This window comes from Heliangelus exortis, chromosome 5 (assembly GCF_036169615.1).
Source record: "Heliangelus exortis chromosome 5, bHelExo1.hap1, whole genome shotgun sequence".
Lineage (NCBI taxonomy): Eukaryota > Metazoa > Chordata > Aves > Apodiformes > Trochilidae > Heliangelus > Heliangelus exortis.
In genome coordinates, this window is record NC_092426.1 from 10,370,843 (window position 1) to 10,398,426 (window position 27,584).

The 27,584-nt window shown below is 46.9% G+C and overlaps 2 protein-coding genes across 15 annotated transcripts in view; one reads left to right on the forward strand and one right to left on the reverse strand.

Annotated features, from left to right (window-relative positions):
• Positions 1 to 27,584, reverse strand: part of EXOC3L4 (exocyst complex component 3 like 4) — a 360,645-nt gene that overhangs the window by 128,421 nt on the left and 204,640 nt on the right. The window lies entirely within an intron of this gene.
• The window catches only part of CDC42BPB (CDC42 binding protein kinase beta), an 88,588-nt gene continuing 86,422 nt past the window's right edge, over positions 25,419 to 27,584 (forward strand). For 13 of the 14 annotated variants that reach the window (XM_071745498.1, XM_071745499.1, XM_071745501.1 and 10 more), the window contains exon 1: positions 25,424 to 25,730. In XM_071745498.1, coding sequence (XP_071601599.1) covers positions 25,553 to 25,730 — 178 coding nt within the window. In that variant the 5' untranslated portion in view covers positions 25,424 to 25,552. Of the gene's footprint in view, positions 25,731 to 27,584 lie in introns of all 14 variants that reach the window. The other variant, XM_071745505.1, reaches the window with a different exon arrangement.

Below are 27,584 nucleotides of genomic sequence, written 5' to 3' on the forward strand. Positions count from 1 at the left end.
TCAGCACCTTCAACACTGCTGTCTAGCAGGGCACTGTTAGCACTGCTCTCTGGCTCTCCTGCCTGACCCCTTCTTTTCATCCCTGTGACCCTAAATCACCTGAAAATGTGCTTATACTCCACTCCTTTTAGTCTTTCCCCCTCTTGTCTTACAGGTTTTGGTCCCAGCTGTCTCCCTTATTCCAGCTGTAACTCATTCTGAGACACAAAGGAGGAGTGACAAGCCATGCCACTGAAAGCTGCACAGGGCACACGGAGCTGATGGGAGGCTCAGGACATGCCTGCAGCTGTGGGCTGTAAATTAGGGTCCGTTGCTTTGCTTCATCAACTTGCACAAATAACTGAACCTACCCATGCTTTTCTTTCCCTCCTTCATCTGTCCTCTATATTTCAAACTCAAGTTGCCAAGTGCAGGACAATTTCTTATTCTCTTCTGGTTGGGTGTCAGATTCAGAGATTCTATTTTCTGTATGAATCTAAGGCCTGGTAACAATATGAATAATAAGAGTAGTATATGGAGCTTGTAAAATAAGCCTTTAGCAAATGGTATCTGGTATCTGAAGTGATGCTGTCTAGTGTTTTACACATTAAACACCCATGAGCCTGCAGCTGCCTCCAGGACAATTTACTTCACTTACACTTCATTTTCCACTTGTGAGATAATCCATAAGACCTAGTGACAGTATGTGAAAGGGGAGCTAGAAAGAGTTTTGGTGTAGAACAACCACTGAGCCATCCAATATGTTTGATCTGCTTTATTCAGAAATATATGTCTCTGACTACTGTAAATTTATGGAGAACCATATCATTTGGTGATGCTTCTGCCTTGCCCTTTCCCTTCTCACCTTCTCTCAGCTTTCTTTGGGTACCTTGGTGCATTTAGCAAGGAGGAGCACCCATGGCCGAAGCTGGGTCTTCCATGCCCCAGGTCCATCTGAGAGGTCCTTTGCCTCATGGTACAAAGGCTGAAAGTGAAGTGGAAAACACATATTCTTTCTCTGAAAGAATCACTGTTTACGTATCACTTGCTTGGAAAATCTAGCAAGGATTTGCTTGCATTAGAAATGTCTGAAGACTTTGGAAAACAAAGAAAAGCTGAATGCTGTTATTCAGACTGGTGGATTCTCCATCAAGTTGGACCTTGGATATTAGATTAAAAGTAGTTCACAGTTGACAGAGGATACAGGTTTTGCTTTGACTGGTATTTGGTGTCTCCAGTCTGGTCACTCAGATCTCAGCAATACTGACTGCATATGATCTGTCTAGAAATGCCTTTGTGTTGACCTCACTCATCAGCCATTGAAAAAATGATAGTGGAAGCCCCAGCCTGGTTCTGCTTCAGCATGCCAGGCATTCAGTGAAGAAACAGGGTTTCCCCTGGGGAGAGGAAACCCATATATTTTTTTTAGTGAAGTGCTGTTGCCAGGATCTGAAAGAAGTAGCCAGCAACAAAATGGAGGGCAAGAGAGAAGACCAGCTGGCTGCAGCAGAAAACAAGTCAGAGGGCCAAGGAGGAAGGTCAGGCAGTTGTTTAAAGCATGTCCAGCACCATGAGTCAATAGGAAGATGGCTTGAAATCTTTGGAAGTCAAAGTAATATAAATATTTACCTGCTGCAAGTCTCTTCCTTCAGTCTGGCTTTGGTTTATCTGTTGCTGCAACTCTACCTCTTCCTCCACTCTCCTGTTTCTGTCTCTGTCTTCCTTTTCTTAGATTTGCTTCTGCCTTCCTTTCCTCTTGACCCCGTGCTCCCTCTTGACAGAAAGCTGCCATCTTTTAGCAAGACACCTCACACCCTGCCTTGGCCTCTTGTTCTGTCAGCTGAAAGAAGACAAGATGCAAGGTGCCATCCTGAAGGCAGGATAAACATGCCTTTCCAGCAACCCCAATGAACAGTGGAAGCCTGAAAAAGTACAGGATGTTGAGAGGTGAACAGAATGACTCAGCCTTTTTTTTTTTTTTTCCCTTCTTGCTTGGTGTTAGCCCTTTTCTCCATCAGATACTTCAAAAGCTACCACCAGCACCATCAGAACTGACCTCAAGCCACCTCAGCACCAGCCACTACCCACACTGCCCACAGCCAGTGCCATGACAGTGAAAACTCTTTCCTCTGAGCAGAGGTGGAGTGTCTCTCATCTCTCATGAGAGATGGGATGTGAGGAGAGAGGTCATGAGATGGGAACGAGGAGCCTGCTCTGGCTGTCACTGCCATTGGTGTGGGGCTTGTTTTCAGCACTGTTGGCGCAGGCTTCAGCTCAGAGCTGGCCCTGTTGGGAGGGACACAGGCTTCTATCTTAAAGCATCAGCTCAGCTCCATCTGAACCCACCCACCAGATTTCCCAGAGCCAATGCACTGAGGCACAGCCCCTTGCAAGGCCACCAGCCACCAGCAAAGCCCTTTCCTTGCCCTCACTCCTGCTGGTCACCAACCCCTCTGCCCTGTTGTGTGGCTCGGGCAGAGGGGCAGGCATCTGACATTCATTTGTCAGTGTGTGCCAGAGTAGCTGCTCATATTGCTGCCATCTCCATCCTGGCATCCTGCAAGCCACTCATCAACACATTAATTGTATCAGAGGGAAAATGCTGGCCCGTAGCTTGGCTGCCTGGTGCATTTCAGGTTGGGAATGTGCTGCTAACTCAACCAGCACAAGCTCTCCCACTGCCCCTCCCCTTGCCCTTTGTCTTCAGCCAGAATTATTTATTGTCCAGGAGTAGCAGTGAGGGGCTGGGTCTTTGTCTCCTGGCTGGGGAATGGCTGCAGCCAGAGCTGTCTTCTGCTTTTTGATTACTTTGCTGTTGGATCCACTTCTATTTGAGGGGACCAGAAACTCTCTTGATGTATTCATAGAAATGAGTGAAGACAGAGTTTACCCCAGGATCAGCCTCTTTGAAATCAGATGTTTGATCAGTGGATAAAAGGGCAGAGGGCAAGGAAGGGAGGATAGCAGCACCACAACTGTCCTAAGGAGGCCTTGGCATCTTTGTGCTGTTTCCATAAGTGTGTGAAGTCTGGAGGTTTTGAATCTGCACATCAAAGTCAGAGGTGAAGGCAGGTAAACAGAGTTCAGTCACTTCTCATTTGGGAAATAAGACTACTCATTCCTCATCAGATGCTTAAAGCCTCAAGTGGAGAATATTACTTACTTTTATTCACTGCTGTAGCACTGATCCTTTTTCAAAGGCAGATTTGGGTTTTATTTCTATTTATTTTTCCACTTACTGTTACACAAAGTGTCGCAAATAAGGCCTCTCTAATCTGTGTCCACAAGAGGCAACCAGAAGGTACTCAGGGGAAACACAAGCACATTCTTCCCTCCTCCTGCAGCTCTGGGAATTTGCTGATGGTTATTTCAGACCTCTGTGCTGAACTCTCCTTGGTGGTTTCTCTGAACCTGTTGGGTGCACGTGCCACTCTGCCTTGGTGGTGTCCTTAGTGGTTTGTGTGGGTTGAGATGCTGTGCAAGCATACCCCAGGGATGGTCCCCTCCTCCCTTAGGGTCTTCATGGTGAAGGATAAGGGACTTCAATGTGGCCACAAAGCAGAAGGTAGCAGCAAAGTCAGCCCCTTTGCTGACCATAATTAAACTCCTCTCCACTTCCCTTTGTTAGCCTCAAAACCTCTGTTAGAAAATTTTGGAGAGGACTTAACAAAAGAGACCAGTGCAGTCAGCAGACAGATTTGGGGAGGGTTTTCTAGGGGCTGCTAAGGGGGGAGGCAGAAGGAAACTGCAAATGGTAGAAGACCACAAATCAAACACTAATATTGCCTACATGGTAGAAGCAAAGTGGCTGAGAGGGAACACAGCAGGGTGCATGATTTCAAGCCAGGAGTCTGGTTGGGCAAAGGTTTCTGAATGGCAAAATTCTGAATTACATGGTCTTGAAGCATGGCAATCTTAAGATGCAGCACAAAAGTTATTTTCCCCTCCTCTTGATCATTACTTTTCATTAATAGTTTCCAAGGGGGAGGTGAGGGTAAAGTAAATTATTTCAGCCTACATCTTTGGTGGCAAGTGCAAAGCTGGAGTGTTGAAGCTATATATTCAGGGCTACTTAGAAGAGCCAGTGGCTGCGAGCTGGATGCTCATGCCTGTGCCAGGGGCATGTGCTCACACGTCAGCTTGTATAAAACCAAGAGTAACCCCATGGCTTCATCTGCAGCAATCCTGAGTGCTGGGAACTCTGATTAATTCCCCAGGGACTCACAGGCCACTGACTTAGGAGGGCATTTGCATTTAGTCAGGCTGGAGAAGTCCAGTCACAGGCAGCACTGTGGCATCCTATTGCTTGAATCATTCATCTCTCTCCATAACCATTAAGAAGGAAGAAGCATCCTGGAAAGACATAATATCTGGCAGGCAGAAAGCAGCCAGAAGCCTTGTGGATATGGCTGCTTCTCCTGTTGTGGTTACAATGCAGAGCTGCCCTTACAATATCCATCATAGTTAGAGAGCATGGTCACAGCTTCCCACTGCAGTCAGCAGGTTCTGCAGCAGGCAAGGGCAATCAGCAGGCACAGTGTGAATATTGCACTGAGCAAGCTGGTGTAAAGGCCACAGGGTTTGGATTTAAGGGTGTGGAAAACAGCCCTTGGGAAAGAGGGTTCTGGATGGAAATGATATATAAATACTACCACAAGCTCCTGTCACCTCCTTGGGCTGCTGCTGGAGTGATTTATGACATAGTTTATGGGCACAGACATGCAGTAAAGATTGCCCATTCCCCTCTGCAGTGCAACACAGGCTGCAGCTGGCAGTAGCTGAAAGGCAGAAAGCATTGCTGTGCAGTCCCTGCAGCTGGGAAGTGACAGGACTGCTGCTCCTGACCCCAGAGAGTCCTGCACTGGAGACCCAGACCTTGCAGCAGTCACATCCCTCCTCTCATGGGCAGTCAGGGCATGAAAAATCTTATTCACAATGCAGCTGCAATATTCAAGGGGTCAGAGCCGCAAGGATGCTCTTTTATAAATCAAGTGCATCTAATGGCTACATCTTCTCAATCAGAGTTTCCAGGGAAAAAAGAGGCTTTTTGTCTGGAATTAATGTTTGGGGGTTTGCTTGATGGTTCCAAGTCAATATGTTTAAATGCTTTGCAAAAGAGCAATGGGAAAGAAAAGGCTCTGCACACTGGTCACGCATATTAAAAGCCTCATGCTTCAGCAAGCTAAAGCCAAGTAATAATCCACTTTGTTCTTGCTTATTTTAGTCTCCTTTTTTTTTTAAAGAAAATGTGGAGATCCATTAGAGTACTTGAAGCACATTAGACAACTCAGTATCACTGACTGAGCAGGTCACAACCTGCCGACTTTCCTGAAGAATTGTATGTGGCTAATTTGAATGTCCCCATCCTGCTGCTGCCACTCAGAGCTGTGTGTTGGGACTACAGCCTGCTGCAGCCAAGGACAGTTTACAAGATCAGCTCAGCAGTAATTCATTCTTGTCTTGCTTTGCCCTTATAAACATAGTAATTACAATCAGCATTATCACCCTAGCTATTTAATATTGTTATTTGACTTACGATGATAATTTGCATTATTGTAGGAGAGCCTCTCTCTATTCCAAGCAAGCACATTGGATCAGGAAGATATACTGGCAGTCAAGATGCCCATTTTAATTGACTCATCTTAGCAATGGCAGCACTAGTCCAGCCTGCAAGCAGAGCAAAGGGCTGCCAGCTGAGGACACTGGCAATTTGCTCAGCTGTTCATCTCCTCACTTGACATATCCCAGTAGATGGATTACCCACCGGGAAGCCAAGGAACAGGCAGGCTCCTACCCAAGCCTGTCGCAGTTGGAGCAACACGACTGGAGAGACACAAAATCCTGATAAAAAATAGGGATTCTCCTGGGACAGATACATGCAGTGGAGAGCTGGGAGAGCAGATTTCTTCTCTCTGGAGGAGTGCAGGACTGCAAGGAGGGAACAGAGAGCTGGGGGCAGAGGGGTCTGGCTGGGAGCAGTGGGATCTGGCTGGGGACAGAGGGATCTGCCTGGGGGCAGGTGGGTCTGCCTGAGGCAGAGGGGTCTGGCTGGGGACAGAGGGGTCTGGCTGGGAGCAGGGGGGTCTGGCTGGGGGCAGGGGGGCCTCCCTGGGGGCAGAGGGGTCTGGCTGGGTACAGGGGGGTCTGGCTGTGGGCAGAGGGGTCTGCCTGAGGCAGAGGGGTCTGGCTGAGGACAGAGGGGTCTGGCTGGGAGCAGGGGGGTCTGGCTGGGGGCAGGGGGGCCTCCCTGGGGGTAGAGGGGTCTGGCTGGGAGCAGGAGCGGAGTGCCCGGAGGTGCCGCTGGTTGCCGCTCTTGCCTCGTGTATTTGAAAGGGCAGCTGATGACAGATCGGCGAGGGACATTTGTCTGTGACTTTATCACTGGTTTCCATGGAAAATATTGTGTCACTGGGGAGTATGAATTCAAGGCAGGAAAAAGCTGAAGAATCGGAGGAGATGGCTAATAGGGCTGCTGCCGCTGAGCCAGGGCAGCCGGGACAATGGAGGTCAGGGATGGTTCCAATGTCTTAGTGGAGGCTTTTTGGTGCTAAGCTTGCATGTACAGGCTGCACGGCTGCTGTCGACTGCCGGGGTTTCCAGCAGGCTACAGGGGCAAAGACACAGCTTATTTTTATAAATCCTTAACCTTGCAAATGCCTCTCTCCCAAATCGCCTCTTGAGGCCACCCTTGGCTCCCAGCCCTGCCCCTCAGCCAGACCCCCATGCCCCAAATCCACTGATCCCCCCAGAGCCTGGCATAGATTGGATCTCATGTCACTAGAGGGCACTCAGGTTTTTTTTTTTCCACCAAGCCTTCAGTATTAATATTCATACCATGCGCCGTGCTCGCGGGGCGGGTTGGCAATATTCTCTTTCGGGAGCAGGGAAATTTTTTCCCAGCTAGTTTGCAGGGAGCGGGAGTGATCACAAAGGCAGCACCAGAGGGGATGCTGCTGTTTTCAGAGGGGATGCTGCAGGGGCTGACGGCAGCACCAGGAGCCGTGCACGGGTGCTGCTGTGCCCGCCAGACGTGGGGCTCCTTCTTGCCGCACCTCGAAACCGTGTTGGAGAAATAGATGGGTCCTGGCCCCATAGGGCTTTCCCTAAAGTGCTAATTGAAGCAAACTCTCAGCCTCCTGCAGCTTCAAATAAAATATGAGTACTGACATATCCAAAGCTTGATGCCTAGTGAAGGATGAACTGCTAGTGTGGGGTTTTGTTTACTGCCTCTGAAGCAGATTACTAAGGCAGCACAGAATCACAGAATCACAGAATCATCCAGGTTGGAAGGGGTCTCTGAGATCATCAAGTCCAACCCTTAAAAGCCATAAGATAATATACTGTGAAAGGGACCTGTGAAAGGTCCTTTAGAAAGATATGTCAGTGCTTGCAGGACTGCACTGCAGGCCTAATTTACAGGGTTTTTTTCCCCTGTTTTGACCTGATGCTAAAGCTCCTGGTCTCCTGCCCTGGGTCTGGTGACCCCAGTGGAGGAGAGGGTCCAGCTGCTGTCCATGTGCCATCCTGAGTGGGAGCAGCAGCCCTGCTCTTGGCACAGGATCCCTGGGCTGGTCTCTCTAGTCTTTATTTTGGTTGAGCCAGCAGTGTGCCCAGGTGGCCTGGAAGGCCTCTTTGCTTGTATCAGGAACAGTGTGGCCAGCAGGACCAGGGACATAATTCTCCCCCTGTACTCAGCACTGGTGAGGCCTCATCTCCAAATACTGTGTACAGTTCTGGAGCAGGTCCAGAGGAGACCAATGAAGCTGGTGAAGGGACTAGGGACAAAGTCTTATAAAGAGAGGCTGAGGGAGCTGGGGTTGTTTAGCCTGGGGGAGACTCAGCAGGGACCTTACCACTCTCTATAACTACCTGAAGGAAGGCTTTGTCAGGTGGGGTTCAGGCTCTCCTCCCAGGCAGCGAGTGACAGGATGAGAGAGCATGGCCTGAAGCTGCATAAAGGGATATTTATGTTGGATATCAGGAAACACTTCCTCATGGAAAGGGTAATCAGACATCGGAATGGACTGCCCAGGGAAGTGGTGGAAGTCACTGTCCCTGCCAGGTGTTTAAGGGAAGGTTGGATGTGGCACTTAGTGCCATGGTCTAGCCAGTGTGGTGGCAAGCAGGGCTGTGAGGGGCACTTAGTTCCTGTATTCTCCAGGGGATAAGCAAACTGGGGCAAATTCACCAATGCCTCCTCCACCAGCAGCTGAGGGCTTGGCTGAAGGAGAAGCCTTTGCTTTTGGGACACCAGAGCTCACACATGCCAGTTGCAGGAGGGTCAGTCTCACCACAACCCTTGATTCTTAGCCAGGAGCAAAGTACGTGCCTCTCTCTGATGAAGCACATTTCTCTCTCACAAACTACGTCTCATTAGCAGTAATGCTTTCTAAGCTGTAACTGGTATTCAAATCAAAGAGAAGTAGTGTATTTTCCCTTATTTATTGCCTCTTTATTTGCACCAGAGTAGCAGCTAGAGGCTCTGATTGGGACCCCCTTGTGCAAGACATAATGAAAAGATGGTCCCTGCCCCAAAGAGCTTCCGGTTTAATTACAGAACAAGTGACAACAGATGGATGCCCCATACAGACAGGGAGGAGCACAAGGTAACAGGGAGACAATTATGATTAGCTTAATAAGCTGTGGTCACAGTACAACAGCTGCCTGCCGTTGTCACTAATTGTCACTCCAATTGCTATGAAAGAATTCTTTCAGTTTAATCACAAATTGTTCTCTGTCACCAAGGGGGAGAAAACCTGAATGTTTTCTTATGCCTCCTGCCTCACTTCTCTATGAACCATCCTGCCAAGCCTGGAGATCCAGGACACATGTCCTCCAGCAGCAGTGCTTCTGCAGGTATCTCCCTGCTCCTGCTTCACTTCCCACCTGGCCCTGAGACACAACAGTGGTTTCTGTCCCCTCTGCTCCCTTTCCTGCATGGTGCCATGAAGTGGATGGAGGAACGGCACATAATGGCCCTAGCCAGGCTGCAGGGACTGTACCATGCCCCCAGGCCCATGCAGGAGTGTGGAGATCTGCTATTATTGAATCACAATCTGGGGGTTAAACCCTTCTTTCTCTTTTTTTTCTCTCTTTTACTTCACCTCTATTCAGCTGCATCAAATGTGCACACTCGCAGCATCTCTCACGTGCTCTGACACTGGGACTGTTGCAGCATAACAACAAATTGCTGGCCCTTAAGTAAAACCATCACACCTTTAAATTACATTTAATACAAAACTGCTCCCATCTGTAATTTTCTTGACTAACTATTTTCTTTGTACTTCTGTGGGAGTTTTTTCCTATGTATTTCTGAGTCTACTTCCAGATTTTGATCACTCAGATTAATGTTTGAAAAGTTTCTGAGCATTTGTTGAGACTGGTTTGCCTGTGTCACACACACACACACACACACACACACACACCACACACTCAGAGGAAGCTGCATTCCTCTATGCTCAAAGAGAAGGACAAACAGAGGGCACATCTGACCATTCAAATTGGATTTCTGCTCTGAGTGAGCCCCAGAGGAGCTTGTCTCTCCCCAGCAAACAGAGAGAATCTCAGGAGACTGAGGCTGCAGTAGGGGTTCAGCCCAGGCTCTGCCAGGCACAGCTGCTCTATACTGCTTCATTTCTGCATCCACTGACTGCTGTCCCTTCCCATACACAGGCAAAAGCCCTCACCTTGGCTGTGGAATGACCTGGACCATCCCATCTCCCTTGTCCACAGATGCCCATCTCACTTCAGACTGGAAAAAACTACCTACTGCCTGAGTTACACCCAGGCTCTCAAGGACCTGTGCTGGGCTGTGTCTGCTCTTGGTAGCATCTCCCCTTTACACCTGGTTTGCTCCTAGGAGGGAGCAGAGCTGTGAACCATTGCTCTTGCTGGCTGCAGCCATCACATGTCAGACCACTGCGTTACAGGGACCTCAGACCAACCTCCCTCCCTTCTATTGACTTTGATTTCCTTTGTTGTGCTCCTCAAGCTGAAGTAAAAGGCATCCATGTAGAAACAATAGAGTAGGGATGGAGGATGCACTAGCTGGCATCAGTGAGGACATGGACCTGGGCTCTGCAGGGATTGGGTTGTTCCCAGCAGAACCAACCACTGTGGCAGTGATGGGCTGGCACCTCCTGCTCCTGCTTGGAGAGGCTCCTGGGCACAGCAGCACGGATGCCTGCCAGAGGGCAACCACTGCCAGCCCCACTGCTGCTGGTAGCTGTCAGCCTGGCTCTGTGGCATGGTGTGCCAGCATTCTGGAGAGAAAGGGGTTGCTGGTTTAGAGGCTACGATGGAGCCTGGGCAGCTCTGAGAGAGCAGAGTGGGAGTGGTAGCACCAAAATGAAGGGTGAGCCCATGTGCACTGCACCCTGAAGGGTGCCACAGGTGGCTGCTGGGCAGGCCTGGCTCTGTCCTGGGTATTAAAGCCATTTCAGGGCACTTCTTTCACCTTGTAGTGCCCTAAAAGCAAGAATTAAGTTGTTTTTACTTTGCAGCTCAGATCACTCTGTCTCTTTGGTCACCCATGTCAGGTCAAGTGTGAATTAATTGTACTTGCTGCTTTCTGAGATGCATTGGGTTTGTGGAGCAATAAACTGCCACTTTCATTACCAAGCTGAAGAACATCCCTGGGTTTTTATTTTGTTTGGTTTTGGTTTTGGTTTGGTTTGTTTTTTTTTTCCCTGAGTGTTAATAGCACCTTATTTATTCCACTCTCAGAAAAAAAAAAAATATAAAAAAAATCAAATGTTCTGTGGCAGCAGCTGTTGAATCATTGCAAATTGGAAAAACTTCAGTAAAAATTAGCCCATCACATGTTTGTTTGCTGGGTTATCTTGAATTTCTTCCCTTTCCCTACCTGATAACTATTGACATGACTGGTGCAAGTATGATACAAGATAAAGGGCAAATGTAGTTTTAAAATAAATCTTTCTGTGTTGAAAAGTGGTAACTATATTGCAATCAATCTTCTGCTACTCTTTTTCTTCTGCTCAAGTTGACAAAAGTCAGGGAAGAGGAGGATGCCACAGGACATAGCAGTGTGCTTGCCACAGCTTAGGCTGCTGAACGAGGCATCTCAGGACCTTAAGGACCACAACATTTGGAAGTGATTTGCTGGCACACATTTTGCACCATATGCCATAGCAGTTGAAGTACCCATACAGTGTGCTTAAGCAACGTTATGCTGCCAGGACAAAGGTTGTTGTTCCTCAGCCTTACAGCAGCTCTGCTGAGAGAATGATTACAGAAGCTGCAGAAATCTGTAGGCTTTTCCCTACCTTGGGAATGCAGAGCTGGTTGAACTTGCCAGCCAACCCAGCAAAAAGGTAAAAGACACCAGAGGCAATTAGAGGAGAGTCAGTGTAGAATTTGCAGATTTCAAAAATACTTGAACCAAACCTATCAGTGTGACACAATATGCCCAGAAGAAAAATGCAGTCAAACATAGAGGGGGAAAAACCCCAAAATTGACATATATTAAGAAGAATATTGTTGTTGCTGAAGGATGCAGTAATCTATTTGAGACAGGGCTTGGTAAATCAGCACTTCAGTGCCTTATTTGCAATGATGAGAAGTCTTGCATAACTAATTCTCTGCAATGTTTCAAAGATGTTAGTGAGGTGTTAGTAAGGGAAAATAGAGAGGATATTTTGTGCCAAGATTTTTTAAAAGCACATCATAAAGAGAAAAGGTAAAGATTAATTAACTATTTGTTGTGGTATGATAATGCAGTAAAGCATCTGGTTAGATAGACAACTGGCTTAAAAGCAGCTTATGAGAGGAGGCGAGGACATGAACAAACCAGCAAGCATTTTATTTTAAGATGTTAATTATCTGTAACATCTTGTATTTTTAAATTACTAGGTTGAGATATAAACTATTAGTTACCAAAATTTGCAGGTTAAGACAACAGTGGATTTTAATAAGCAGGAAGGGAGCTGGTCTGTGTGCAATACTGTATGCTGTGCTCTGAAAGGTGACTGTGGAAATTACATGCCGGTTTTTTTATTTTACATGGTTATACTTCATGTACAAGCAAATGACAGTTTCATAACCACCTGCTCTGCAGACTGAACTGAAGATCCTTGATTGTCAGTGGGATTATCTGTTGGTGCTTCTCAAAGGGAATCAGGGCATCAGTCTCCAAGCCAAAGCCAATAAAGGAGAGATGGGCTTTAATGTTGATGACTAATGTGAAACAATAAATCAGGGAGTAGGGCCAAGCTGGAAATAGCACTGTCATGCAATACACTGCCAAGTATTTGGGAGTCCTATTCAGAAAACCTTTGAGCTCATCAGCATTGTCTGTAGCTGCAATAAAACTGGGGAGAAACTACACTGTGGCTGATGGTACTGAATGCAGAATCTGCGCCATATGGCCTGTGGTAGGTGCATTTTGCTGAGATTACATTATGAAAAAAAACCTCACAATGCTTTCATAAATACTGATTTAGGACTGGGTTAAATCCCATGAGCTATGGTACATTTCTATGCTGCTCTTCTATTTAAGGGATCTTTAAGAGACAGTAAACATGTGTTTCACATAGGGGAGGCTGCTCAGGAATTCAACTGTTTTGGATAGCGTGGTTTTGTCTGGGTAGTGTTTGAAGCTGAATGACAAGGGTTAAGAGAAAGAGAAGCAGCTCAGAGGCCATCCAGAAACAGACATAAGAAGATACATTAAAAACAGAGCCTCAGCAGTCAGTGAGGAGAGTGTGGGGTTTGTGTTTCTCTGTGTCTGCCCAGCCTGAACTCAGAGATCTGTGCATTCCTATGAGCACTGACTGAAAGGATTTAAGGCTGCCAGTAGCAAAGCTTGTCATGAGTCCTGTGTTTGAAAAATCCTGACTACATCTCTGGTACAGTCTATCTCTCAGGTGTCACAGTCAGATTTCACAGGTCTTGAAGAGCAGTTTCTGATATTCTGACACTCGTTTTCCTTCTTTCTCCAAACCAGCCACACAATCTAGGTCACAGTCAACCCTTCCATTATTGTTTAAAATCTCCAAGCCAATAAAAACAGCTTGTAAAGGCTTTCATCTTATCTCCACCACCCATGTTTTAGTAATTCAGCAGGAACTTTTTCCAAGCATCTTTTGCATCTTTTAAAAAATTTATTTATTTTTCAAAATTTCTGCTGCAAACAGCTCAGCTCTCTGGAGAACAGCTGCTTACCCTTCACCTTTGCCCTCTCTATTGAGGAGCTCATTAAAGTGTTCCTCTGGCTTTCTGCAATTGAATTCTTTAGAACTAAAATCTCCCCTTTTTGTTCTTTATCAGACTCACTCCCACTTGCTATCTTCTCTTCACTGCCACTTTTGTAAAATGCTCACATGCTGTTAGGACTTCTACTCTGCCTCATTGTGTCTGGCAAGCTGCAAAAGAAATATCTTTTGCTTCATCCTGTCACCTCTTTGCAACCCATTCTCAGCAATATCATATCCCTCTGCAAGAGACTGAGTTGGATTTTGAATGCAAACAATCTACCATGTTAATCCTCAGATGCTTTTGCATCATCTTCCCAGTGCTGTGTACATCTTGTAGATACCAACATCTTTCAAAGCTCTCATACAACATTCAGTTGAAACTTTAAACTTTTCTTAGCCTTTCTGTGATGTCTATCCAGATTTGTGCTCCTCAAAACTTGTGGCTGTTTTTATCTGTATTTCTATGGCTGTTCTTAATCTGCTGCTTCATCATGCAGGTATTTCTACTATTGGGTTTCTTACAAGTCACAGTCAGAGCTCCTCAGGCACCTGGAGTTCTGGTCATTCCTGATTTCCTTAGCAGTCTGTCTCCTGGTCATGTGTCTGTAGTCGCCCCTGCACCAGCAACTACTGAACTCAGTTTCTACCAAATTTGGAAAAAAGTACAGAAACAGCAGAGACGCCATCTTCCTGTGAGTTCTGTGCAAATGGGTGATTTAATAGAGGAATGAGATACTGTGTTTGTACCCTCCCAGAAAGACAAGACTGACTTCAGCCCCCATCTACCAGGTCTGGCAACAAACACAGCCAGGATGCTCACAGCACTCGGTTGAGAGCCCACAAGAGGTGGGTGGGAAACAAGGCAGGGACTGTAAATGCTGTGATTAGCCAAAAAGGAGTGGTAAATGCTTTGGCATATTGCAGGGCTGGAGGATAAAGGCACAGGAAGCATGGGTAGGAATGGCAGGTACTGGTCTGGAGTGCTGGATGTGGGGCAGACCTGGGGAAGATGCTGTGGAGACAATAGAGAGGACAAGGGGAAGAATGAGCATTAGTGCACAGAGCACAGATCCACTGGAAAACAGTTCCTTAGTTCTGCTGCTCATGAACCCTCTTCATCTTAGGTCAATACTGCTAACTCATTGACATGATTGACAGCGACTGCTCTCGGGAGTTCTGTACAGCCACGCTTTAAGCATGGCACAGTTACCTGGTCTCTCCCTTATATCTGTTCATAGCACATAGGCTCTCTTACTTTTATTCTTTTTCTCTTTTTACTTTTGCATAGACTCTTTATGCAATTGGTTTCTTCCCCTGTTTCAGCACTGTAGTTCTCTCACCCACTTCTTATGACAAACTTGAGAAAAGCAGTACATATCAGTAGAGTTCTTCATGGGCTGTTCCTGTTGTTTCATCATTTGCCTCTGCAGTGACTACTGACGAAGCAGATACCATGCTCTCTTTTTTATCCTGAAACAGCAAATTTATTCACCAAGGGCTTCCAAACCGGTGACTGCTAATAACCCAAGCTCATCATAATACATGCTCACACGGCATATCTAGCTGGCTTGCTTCTTCTACAAAGAAGCTCATTTTTAAAAAGCTCATTTTTAAAAGACTTCCAGCTCTTCCAGCTTTTGCAGGGCTGTAGTATTCTTCTGGTTGCAATGCTGTATTTAGAGGTAGGCTGAACTGAGTAAGAACAAAACATTCCATGGTCCAAGTTGCTGGTCCTTTTTTCACCATGTCATTTGCACATGTGGTTGCTGCTGGTTTCCTGAGGTGTATTTGAGTTTCTTACAAATCAGGGCCTTTGCAGAAAAGAGATATTAAGCATATGTCCAGCCTGCAGTCTAAAGGATCAGACTGCTTAATCTGGGCACTCTCCTTCAGCACGATGGGGGAAGGAGTCTGCAAATGAAACTACAAGAGGTTTAGCAGTGTGCTCACGGGAATACAAAAACCCTTCTGCATGGTCATATGCTAACTAGAGAAGGCAATTAAAACACCATTAGAGCTCATACTTTGGGATGAATGAGGCCCACAGACCTGCCTCAAGGTAGTGAAAATGAAGCAAACCTTCTCTGAAGCCTCAGGAAATGCAATAGGCAGGAAGAGGTGCGGGCAGAGCAGGACAAGCTGTTAACTTGTAAGACATCTGGGTTTCACCTGAGCTGCAAAGAATGGAGACTGCATGCCAGCTGCTCTGTAATGGCACAGCCTGTCCCACACAGACAGGACAGCCAGTCACAGCAACACTGATAAAGCTAGAGGGATGATGGCAAATCTGACCAGCAAGTCAGGAGCTGCTACAAGGTGTCTTAGACACAAGAGTCTGCCTAGAAACATCAGGGTCAAAAGTCTGGGACAGGTGTCCACCAAGGGTTCAGCATGGCTCAATTTGGGTTGCTGCCCCATGTGAGCCAGAGCCAATGCCATCCTTGTGCTTTGCTAGGAGATGAGCAGGATCCCACAATGGGAGCTGCACCTTACCTTGCTGAGGTGGCTGCTTCTCAAGGAGGTTTCTCAGTAATAATACATCAGATAGTTTCAGGGTAAGATAGACAGGTGGGCATGACTAGTGAGGACTTGGTAAGGTAGATCCATCGGTTAACTTAGTGGACTCATCACTGTGTTCAGAGGAGAGACCATATCATCCCTGCTGAGCAGTATCTCAGCAGTTTTTCTAACTGTGAGGCTTGGCTCCACCAAGTGATATACTTCCACCCCTGCACAGAGCCTTTTTCCCTCAGGAAATACAGCAGTTACGTGAGCCAGAACTGTGTCTGTGTGACAAAGAAGGCCAAAGGTATCCTGGGCTGCATTAGGAGGAGTGCTGCCACCAAGTGAAGGGAGGTGATGCTTCCCCTCTACTGAGCACTGGTGAGGGCTTACCTGGGGCACTCTGTCCGGTTCTGGGCTCCTCACTACAAGACAGACATGGACATAGTGGAGGGAGTCCAGTAGAAGGGCCACAATGCTGATTAAAGGACTAGAGCATCTCTGCTAGAAGTACTGGCTGAGAGAGCTGGGACTGCTCAGCCTGAAGAAGCTTGGGAGGATCTTATCAATGTATATAAATACCTGGAGGGAGAGTGCAAAGTGGATGGAGCCAGGATCTTCTCACACAACAAGAGGTAATGGAAACAAGTTGATATAAAGGAGTTTCCATTTCAACATCAGGAAACATTTCTCTGTGAGGGTAAGCAAGCACTGGCACAGGTTGCCCAGGGAAGTTGTGGAGCCTCCACCCCTGGAGATACTCTCTTGTCCCTGGGGACATTGCCCACAGTCCTGGGCAACCAGCTCTGGGTGTCCCTGCTTGAGCAGGGGAGTGGGACCAGGTGGAGCAGGGGAGTGGGACCAGGTGACCTCCAGAGGTCCCTTCCAACCCCAACCATTCTGTGATTCTATAATGCAAGCAGTGAGGATCATGTGTAACACCTGGACTCCCAGCACTTCTAAAAGCATCACATCAACTTTCTACTACAACAGTGAGTAATTACGTTTGGAAGCTGTCCCTGAGATTCTGCTTCAGCTGAAGCCTGCTGTGAGTACTTTGTGTTTACTCTTAGAAAATACACCCAGCTGGATGGTTTGGAGGAAAAATGTATTTAAATTAGGCTTGTGGATTTGCATCTTAATCATCTTATCATGATTAAGTAGTACCTTGGTATTACCTGAGGCTACACACCTAAATGAAACCTGAAACAGTAAAACCCCTTCTGCTTTACATATCTTATGCCAGTGCAGATTTTCACATCTGCAGGGCAAATCATAGATTGTCAAGCAGCATTTTAATGATTGAAAGAGACAGCCTTGCCCAGGACAGGCAGCAATTAATTGCAGTAACGATGGATGCTTTGAAATAATGTATCCTGTTCCTGGCCCATCACAAAATTAAATTTAGGTCTTGTCCTACTCCCAGAATAATCAATAGCAAAACCTCAGGGTCAGCTGGACATCAGTGGATTTCAATGAAGTTAGGAACATTTCCACCAGATGAAGATCAGCCCTGGGGAGTTTAGTTATTGGCATAATGAGTGTCTTCAATTTGCTATTGACTCCCATGAAGTCATGACAATTTACTGTAGCTGAGGATCTGCCCCCCTCCTGCCTAACGTCAGGAATGGAAGCAGCATCCATTAAATCATTAATCCTCTCAGAAAGAGCACTTGTGACTTCAGGGTGTTCCAGGGTGTCCAGCTTGAGTACTCACCCTGGGGCAATGGCCTCTGTAGAACCTCCGTTTTTGCACCCAGAAGATTCTGTTTCCCCATCACAGCTAACAGACTCACAACATCAGGTGATAACCACAGCAGCTGCCTCCTCTTACACTGTACATCTCCCATTCTATCTCATGGTGGGCAAGAAGCTTTCTGAACTCAAGGCTGCTTGGTAAATCCCAGCTTTCTGCTCTTACCATGGAGCTTGCTGGTTGGAGACCCTCCTCACCTGAGACTACAGGCTCTTGGCACCAAGGTGTAATCACTGCCTGGACTTTGGTAAAGGAAAACAGAGCTGTGATAAAACATGATGCCCTGTCACACCCACTAGTGGGTCCAGAGCCTACCCCCACATTAGTGGGAACATACCCACACCTGTAACACTGCATTTGTTCTGGTCTGTGAAGTTGAAACCCCAACTGAAGCACCTCATTGCAGATTTGATTTTCAGGACTTCAAGTTGCTCTAAAATATGTGGATCATTTTAACATTGTATGGAGACAACCATACAGAGCAAAAAAGAATCCACATTGAAAGTGTAGGGACAGCAGATAGCTTTTTATTGACAGGAGTGATGGAGGTCTGCTCAATAGAGTAATCTGGCAGCCCAGCAGCACCAGCAGTTCTCCTCTCCTCCTTCACAGAAGCTGAAGAGCAAGGCTCACTGCTGCTCTTTCAGAAAGAGGCTTCAAATGCAGTCCCAGGAGAATTGCCAGCTGCCATTCAGTTCCACATTAGCAGGTCCGTGTCCAGCTTTTCAGGGTTCTCCCTGGCCTTTTGTCTCCCTTTCCCCTTGTATCAGGAACAGTGTGGCCAGCAGGTCTAGGGAAGGGATTCTTCCCCTGTACTCAGCCCTGGTGAGGCCACACCTTGAGTACTGTGTCCAGTTCTGGGCCCCTCAGTTCAGGAAGGAGATTGAGGTCCTGGAGCGGGTCCAAAGGAGGCAACTGGGCTGGTGAAGGGACTCCAGCACAGATCCTATGAGGTGAGGCTGAGGGAACTGGGGCTGTTCAGCCTTGGAGAAGAAGAGGCTCAGAGGAGACCTCATCACTCTCTACAGCTACCTGAAAGGAGGTTGGAGCCAGGTGGGGGTCAGTCTCTTCTCCCAGGAAACTCTCAGCAAGAGGGCACAAGAGGTCTCAAGTTGTGCCGGGGGAGGTTTAGGTTGGACATTAGGAAGAATTTCTTTATGGAGAGGGTGATCAGGCATTGGAATGGGCTGCCCCGGGAAGTGGTGGATTCTCCGTCCCTGAAGATATTTAAAAAGAGCCTGGATGTGGCACTCAGTGCCATGGGCTGGTAACTGCAGCGGTAGTGGATCAAGGGTTGGACTTGATGATCTCTGAGGTCCCTTCCAACCCAGCCAATTCTATGATTCTATGATTCCCTCAGGCAGCAGACCTCCACAGAGCCCTGGGAAGTCCAGGTGGGCACCACCATGCACTCCTGCATCATGTTCTACTAGATAACAAGTAGCTTATCAGTTGTCCCAAATAGAAGAGGGTTGACACGGAGGATGACAGGGAGCCAGCTCCCAGCAGTGAACTGGGGAGGGGTCATCAAATACTTCCCAAGGAGTGGGGATTAGTGGTGGCTGGAAGAGGGGCAGTCAGACAGGAGCAACCTTCATTTGTCTCTGCAGTGCTGTGAAGATCAACTCCCTTCTGAATTGCTGTCAGTATTATTACAAATTATCTCAGTAATTGCTGGCATAAAGTGTGAGATGGAGGGCTTCTGTGCAGCTTTGCTGAGACAGGGTGAGGTGGATACCAAAGACAGTAGAGTTTGTGCAAATCCAGGCAGAGCACCTTCGGATGTTTAATGGTGCTGCCAACATCAGCCTGAAGCTTGGGTGAAATCTTTGTCCAGAGCAAATAGGAGCAACATATCTTTTTTGCAGTGTCAGAAAAATCATCTTGCTTTTGGAAGATGTTTTATTGAACAGAAAATGAAAATTATCAGGAGCAGCCTTTCAGGGTATTTGATGCTGAAGTTGGTACAGTTATTTTTACAGTGTCCCAGGATACTGTGAATACATTGAAACCATTTGGGCCCCACATGTGCCTTTCAAAATTTATAAGAAAGACCTATCAGCTGAGGATGATTTTCCAGGTTGTCATTATTGAAGAAGTAAAAGTGTTTCCTGCAAAGTATCTCCTGCTGCTTTTAGGGCACTGTACAACTGTATTTTTCCTGAATGCAATTTATGCTCTGCCTGCATCTTAGAAATAGACTGGAATATTTTCTGATTTCAACTTCTTATTACCACAGAATAATTATCTAAGGATTGTCCATTGTGGAGAGAGAACGAGGAGAGATAACACAATAGAACTTGCTTTTTATTTTGATTATGCAGTCTCTGCAAATCACAGAGCACTTTGTCACAGAAGAATGAAGTGTATATTAAAGTAACATTACTTACAATGCAAAAATATTTCATTCAAAGACGACTGGTTCTTTTCCTTGTAGGTAGACTTGGTTGTGCTTATCTCCATGGGAACACTCCTACTAAGTCAGTGACAGATTTTTAAAGGTTCAACAGAGAAGACTGGAGAAGTTTTATTTTTCATCTCAAATCATTCCTCTGAAGACATAAAAAGAAAAAATGCAGTACTAATTTAAAATGCAAAATGAGTAACTGCTACTCTCAGCAATCCAAGAATGGTTGAGAGAGAACTAATCCTACAGATTAGCTAAGAAAAAGGGACACATTTCTTATCTATTCTTATTGTCCTCTTATTCTCTGCTATAAACAGTTCTACTGTCAGCTGGACTGAACCAGAGTGCCAGCATCTCTAGGGAAAAAAAAAAAAAAAAGACCACAAAACAAAATTGGATAATCTCAGTGTAGCATCAACTCAGGCACAAAAAAATTGCCTTTAGCAACACGATGCTTTTCACACTTTGTACAAAGATCGATCAGACCGAGCCTGGCAGATGTGAAGTTGGAGTGACACAACACTATTAAATGACAAAATGGCAGCTGTAAAGAGAGCAAGACAGGGTATTGCTACTTGCAAGATGTTGTAATTGTCGAGTATTAGGCTTTTTTAATAGCATCCCTGTACTACTGCTTTCAAATCCTTTGAAGATCCCTAAAGTAACAGGAGTCTGAGGGGGCTTTTATGTTTCATTTAGCCAGACTTTCAACAGTACCAGGTTCCTAAACAGACTGGATCATTGAGACAATGCTTTCCTTGGGATATTGTGGGCTTGAAACCAGAACTGAAATAAAATAGAGCTGTTGTGTTGCCTAAATGTGGTGATGACATTCTGTTCCAGATGTCCACAACAACGACTTCATCTAAACCCTGAGTTCCCTACACTTCAGACATTTTCAGACTAATTCTGGGGGAGAGGGGGAAACAAAACCCCACCAAAACACAAGTGGCCTCATAATGATTTTGATGGAAGCAGCTGCCCACTTCAGTTAATGCTGCTCTCAAAGTGTGAATGGAATGGGAAGCCCATTAATTTGATGTGATCCATTTCAGTCTTGTATTAAACTGCCTGTAAAACACGCTGATCAGTAAGACTGATGGTTTACTGAAACAACAGCAGAGAGACAACTCCCCTTCTTTCAGGTGAATTGTAAACAAGCATAAATTATTGAGAAAGAAAACTATGCGAGTAAAAAAAAAACACTGAGGAAAAAAACAATGCCTTTGGGAACCTGATCCATCTAGACTGGAAGAAGTGAGGGCTTAGCATGGTTTCTTTGCCTGTGATGCCACTCTCCTCCTTAAATCCTGCAACGCAATACAGTCAAAAGTGACAGTCCTTAAAATTCTTGACTAACACATCTGATGATTTTTTTTTTCATCCTCAGATTTTTTTTTTCTCTTTGAGAAAGCACACAGCATGTGCAAAATCTTTTCATATCCTGGTTTGCCTCACCTTCAGCTCAGAACGTTGGGTTATGCCATCCCTAAAATCTAGATGTTTACAAGAGCAAAACAGAAGCACTGCCAACAAACACACTTAATGGCAGAATGTACTTAGCAGAAGGTAGCTGCCAAATGGCTCTGCTGCTCCTTCATTATTGTTGGGAGAATGCATTTAGTGACATTTGGAAATGACCAGACTCTCAGCCCTCCCCGGCACTTCTCCACAAGCAACTGCTCTTTCTTTTCCCCCACTTCACTCATCATCATGTGCAACAAGAAGAGCATTTGTGAAGCCCCCCTTGCTCAGCTGGTGCATTAGCAGTGAGCTGAAGGAAGCAGGGATAAAAAGCTGCAGAGTTTAACCATCTCCCACCCACCCAAAGGAGCAGAGGTTTTGTTTTCTTTGAGAACTTCCCACCTTGGCTAACATCACACCACTGGTGACTTAGCTGTTGTTGTTTTAAATATTGAGTATATCAGCTCAGTGCTCAGGCTTGCATGATGCAGTGGCATCAAAGGCAGCCCCACACACACACTGACTATTTTTGGCTGCCTGGATGGATGACAGCTGTAGATTTACACTGCTTTTGGCAACAAGGAATTGTTTCGGATATTGCCAAATACAAACAGAGCTGGAAAGGTGATAGCTTCCTAAAAAATAATTCCAGGAAGGAAAGCCTATGATAACAAGAAGATATAAACCAGTTGGGTTGCTTTTATGCATGTTTAACTCTTTCTTCTATTCTACCTTTGGAACTCATTACTAGGAGGTTTCTCAGATTTCAATTTAATTATGTTTTGCATTCCAAATCCTTAGAAAACTCCTCCCTCCCTCCACATTAGTCAACTTCTCTCTCAGTTAGAAATTTAATCTGATTTCCTTAATGAATGAAATATATTTCGATTTTCTAGCTAGGTTTTCTAGCTGCTCAGTCTTCCCTCCCTCTGCCTATTAATGTAAAAACAATTAAACCAAAAAGCAAATAAGGTTGAAAATTGATGCTTTTTATGTCTTTCCCCCCCCCATCCCACCCCCCCGAATTATCTATCTGCATATGACAAAGTAGATATTTGCAATGTCGTCACTTTTTTTTTTTAAAGCAAGGTAGCAAGGGAGGTCTTAATTGTTAGAGCTATGTTTGCAGTTTCTGTCTATACTCTGTATTTCTTCTCCTCAATTCCAAAATGATCTGTGGGTGGATTTTCCTGGAGTCATAAAGCGGTGACACAGCTATTTCCTGTTGCCATCAAAATTCTGTAACAGAATTTCTCCCCCTACTAGTTACTAAGTTACTTGGAGCACAGCCAAAAGCAACAGAAAAAAAGAAGACCTAAGTTGATGTGATCTGAGAAAACTTTTCAGTAGCCATACGGTCTTTGGGCCTTCAGTTCCACGAGTCTGCAATGATTCCAAGGAAATGTATGTGAGAACCCATTCGCTTACATTTTTTCTAAAAAAAAAAAAAAAAAAAAAAAATCAGCTGCAGAAAAGGGGGCTGTATTTTTCCACTGAAATATACCACAGGAAAAGGAACCGGTAAGAAGGATCATTCAACTCATTTTACCCAGATCACTTTTATTTTTAGAATATATAATTGGCACAGATGAGTAACAGAAGCAGAGTACCTTCAGGTACATTTTCAAGCTTACATAAAATTTTTAATATGTATACAAAACACCCCTTTTCAGTTAGGTAGCTTTTGTAATTGCAAAACTTGCTGTGAAAATCCAGTATTATTATATTAATTATATTAATTGTAGTATATGAATCATATTTGTTATATCATATTATAGTTATTATACACAGAAGGCTTTTAACTCTTTGCATTAGTTTTTGAAATCTTCCAGCCAAGTCTGGAATACCTACAGTATTGCTCCTAAATAATCCTTCACGTGCTGGTCTGATACACTAAGCCTCCCCTCACTGGTAAAGCAGGATATGTCATCTGTCACCCATCTGTCGTTTTCCCAGCATGGGATCTGATTCTTCCCTGTGACTGGTGTAAGTCAGGAATAGCTCTTGAAATCCCTGAATTCTACTAATGTAAAACAGACCAAGGAGACTGGGAATACTGGAGTGACTGGTAGGCAGAAAGTGGCTTTTTCTTCATCCAGATGCAGTTTCCTTTATCACGTCTTCCTTGCTAAAGTAGGTGGCAATAACCACCATCTGCAGGAACAGATAAGAAAGGGGAAAAGATAGATATTGTTACAAGATCTTTAAATTCCTGTCTCTCCAGCCATTACTGTGATCACTGCCCAAAAATGTGTCTCCAAAATGTTAAGAAGTGAAAAATATCCAACTCTCTTTCTAAATAAAGCAACAGCACAGAAATACAAATGGATTTTTTTAATGCTAAGGCTCCCGCAAATATCTATGATATTAAACAGTCTGAGGTCAGGTGAAATAACTGGAGGGGGCACATTGACAGAGAACAATGAAAGCTTCTAGATATGCTGTATATTATTTTTTTAAGTGGATGTTTGCAGAAGGAAGTACAAAGAGTCAGAAATCATTTAGGAAAAAAAATAATAAACGAACTAAACTATTTTAGTCCAGTGTGGCATTTCTTTTCCTAAAATAATAGGTTTTCAGTATAAAAGTACAGTTCACAGGATCTTCTATCAAGTTGGTTTTTTTTCAGAATTAACAGGTCCAAACATGCCTGTACCTTCTTGGTCCTGGCAGTAGATCCATATGCCCAGCACAATATTATTATGATCCGAATAGCTCTCAGATATAATAGGTATTTGGTGTCAAAGAGATACCTATCAGACACGTATGAGGAGCAAGGGCTCCTAGAAACAAGTATTTCTGTAATCATCTGCTGGACCTCTCTGTCAGGCTGGGAGCAATACAGTCTCCTACAAACACTCCATGTAGCTCCGCCTGGTTGTGCTCCTGACCCTTGGGAAAGGGCAGCTGCCTGTACACAGCAGTGGTTGGGTTTGGCCTGACCATTGGCTCTGAATGTGAAGAACACTCAAACCTTTCAGTGATGACCGGCAATGTCAGCTCTGGCTGTGGCAGAGCCCTTCTGGAGCTACCACGGTGCAGACCCCTGCCCAGCTCCAGCTCCTGCCTGCCGGGGCTTTCCCAGCCCCGACAGAGCCAGCACTCAGCTCCCTCTCTTTCTGTCCCGACGGCTTTCAGGAAGCACATGGCGCTCCATCTGCTGCCAGGGGAGACAAGTGAGGAAAAGGCATCCTTCCCAGCTCAGCTTTGCATCAGGACCTGACCGGCTGCATTCCTAGAGATGTAAACTCCCATCCTGAGGTACTCAGCTCCTCGCCTTCAGGTGCTGCATGGGGCCTTCAGAGAGCCCTTCTCAGAGTGAGTTGCAATGCAACAACAACAACCAAAAAGCACTGCAGGCAGTTTGAGTGCCTTACACCAAGCCCCCTTCTCCTTCAACAGAGCACGGACAGAGGTGCTGACACCCAGGGCTCTCCTGGGCCAGGCTAGAGGTGACATAGAGCTCTGTCACCAGGAGGGTTTGGGAAGGTGCAGAAAGCCACAGCTCCCAGGCGCCCTGCAGCCCTCTGTCTGATCTGGGGGCTCCACCGAGGCAAGAGCGGGGAATGGTGACCGAGGCACGGAAAAGCAAGACCCCGCTTCAGACAGAGCGGCAGAAACCCCCCGGACCGCCGGGAGACGAAAGTGCGGATGGTAACGCGCAGCTCGCTCCTCCCGCCCCCCAGATCGGCGAATCTGCCGATGCGCTGCTGGGGGGGGGGCGGGCAGCCGCTTGGCTTCGCTTCCCCCCCCCCCCCTTTCCCTCTCCATCTCTGCCCGCTACGGCGCGGCGCTCGGCCCAATCTTCCTGTAGCGGCTTCGCGCGGCCCTGCCCACGTCGGAGCGCGCGGACGCTGCGTGGTGGGCGTGGCGCGTGCCGCCGGGGCTGCGCCGTGGGACGCGCCGGGCCGCGCATCGCCGGGGCAGGAGGAGCGGAGCGGACGGGAGCAGCCCAGCCCAGCCTTTCCTTGCCCTTCCCTTCCCCGCCGCCGGGGAGAGGCCGGAGCCGGGGAGTTGGCCGGGTCCGGCCCATGGACCGTCCGGGCCTGAGGCGGAGCCCGTGGAAGGAGCCGCTCGGCCCCGGCGCGGCCGTGAGGGGCGGGAGGCGGCGCGGGGCGCGGGCGGTGCGGCGCGGCTGAGCGCGGCGTCCCGGGCCTTTGCCGTCCGCCGGCTTCGCCGCCTCCCGAGCGGCCCTGCCCTGCCTTGCCCTGCGCCCGCCGCCGCGGCACCATGTCGGCCAAGGTGCGGCTGAAGCGGCTGGAGCAGCTGGTGCTGGAGGGGCCGCAGCGGCACGACAGCGTGCTGAGCGTGGAGACCCTGCTCGACCTCCTCGTCGGCGTCTACGCCGAGTGCAGCCGCGACTCGCCGCTCCGCCGCGACCGATACGTCTCCGACTTCCTCGAGTGGGGTGAGCACGGGTGGGAGGACGGGGACGGGCCGCGGGGAAGGGAGAGGGGAGGAGGGAGGGAGCCCGGATAGCGGGGGGGGAGGGGGATGTACTGTGTGCGGGATCCCGGCTGCCCAGCTCACCGGGAGAGGGGCGGTGAGGGGCCCGGCGGGGCGGCCAAGCCCGGCCCCGGCAGTGCGGTCCCCGCCACCGCTTCCGTCTGCTGCCGTGCCGGGCGGGGAGACACCGCCCCTGGATTCGGAGCTTCCCGGGAAACACCCCCGCCGCCAGCCGGGCCTTGACCCGTGCGGGTCTCCTCCCAGCTCCGCTGGGTCCCAGGGGAACCGCTTGGCAGGCGGCAGCAGGAGCAGCACCGGAGTGTCCTTGGCCTGAAACCCTGCTCGGCTTAACCCGAAATGTCAGGCTAATCCAGGGCTCCTCGGAGGGTTTCCTACCTGGGGGAGGGGAGGAGAGGGAGAGCAGCCGGCGCAAGCTTTGAAATACTGCTCTTGTGCATCGTTTGTTGCTGTTAGAGAGGGCGTGTGGCTGTGTTGAAAGAAAAACAGTTACCGTTCGTCTTGAAGCCTTTTAAATCTGGGCATGCCCCCGAAGGACAGAGCAGTTCTAGGCAGCCTTTATAACAGCTTTGTTTAATGGTTTCCTACTCTTGAGCAGCTTGATAATGGGAAACCTCCAATACTCTGAAGCGTGCTGACAAAAGAAAACGTGGATACTTTTGATAATGCTTAGGAGAAAAGTTTTCTATCCGGTGTTATTTAGTTAGGACTTTGGCTACAGGTACGTGGGTAGTAGAGATCCTTCCCAGCTACATGCCTAAATGAATTTATATTAAAACAGCCATGGTGGCTGACTGATTTATTCAGCTGAGTAAGTTATGAATAACAATATATGACGAAGGTGACTTAACTTCCCTATGGAATAAGAATTGAAAGGGAAGGAGGAGAGATCATTGCTCATGAGTATACTGTCCCGTTTATCAGCTGTTCCATGCATGTACAGTTAATTAGGCTTTTAAACAGCTCTCCTAAAAAAAAAAAAAAAAAAAAAGCCACACAACAAAGGATTTCCTAAGGGAGAGGGAGGGACCGATTTACTTCAGTAGATGCAAATGTGTGTCTTAGCACTACAGACCAGAGCACTAACATGTAGGGACAGCTGGTTCTCCTTAATTTCTGTGGGGACCACCAGTCTTTGTCATACACTAACAAACTAAGAGGATTCACTTCCTGGACTCTTCTATTGACGTCAGTAATGCGATTGCCAACTGAATAATTAACCACTTTATCACATCTGCCTCACAAGGCTGCAGCCTGGTGATCATTGATTATTTGTTTTGTGGTGGGAGCTTTGTATGCCTTCTGCAAATTGCAATCTGGCCTTATACTCTTGCTTTCAAGCTGGTGGCTTGAACGAGTGAGCACCTACAAACTGTTAAATTTGGGAGATCAGACCATGATGGTACTTTGAGCACTGAAGTGATGGAAAGGATTGGGGCAGGCCAAAGAATGATATCCTTTCTCTATAGCACTGCTGGTGGTTGTGTCCTACTGATTGATCCCTGCGTTGTCATTTTCTATGTGATGGAGAGGCTGATTATCCAACTGTTTATAAAATCACTTCTTCTAATTCTATTTATTGTGTTCATTGAATGTGAAAGGTTACTGACTTGATGAAAAGTATAGCTTGCACTGAAAACAGTGTGTAGTTCTTACTGCAGTGTGGGATTACCCTAGTATAACAAAGTGCCTATTCAATAAATAATTGAAATGTATGTGAGCTACCATCTGGTGCTGCAGAGTAGGGATAAAAGTTTATAATCCAGGCTCTTGATGGTAAGGGGATGGGCCTAAGTCT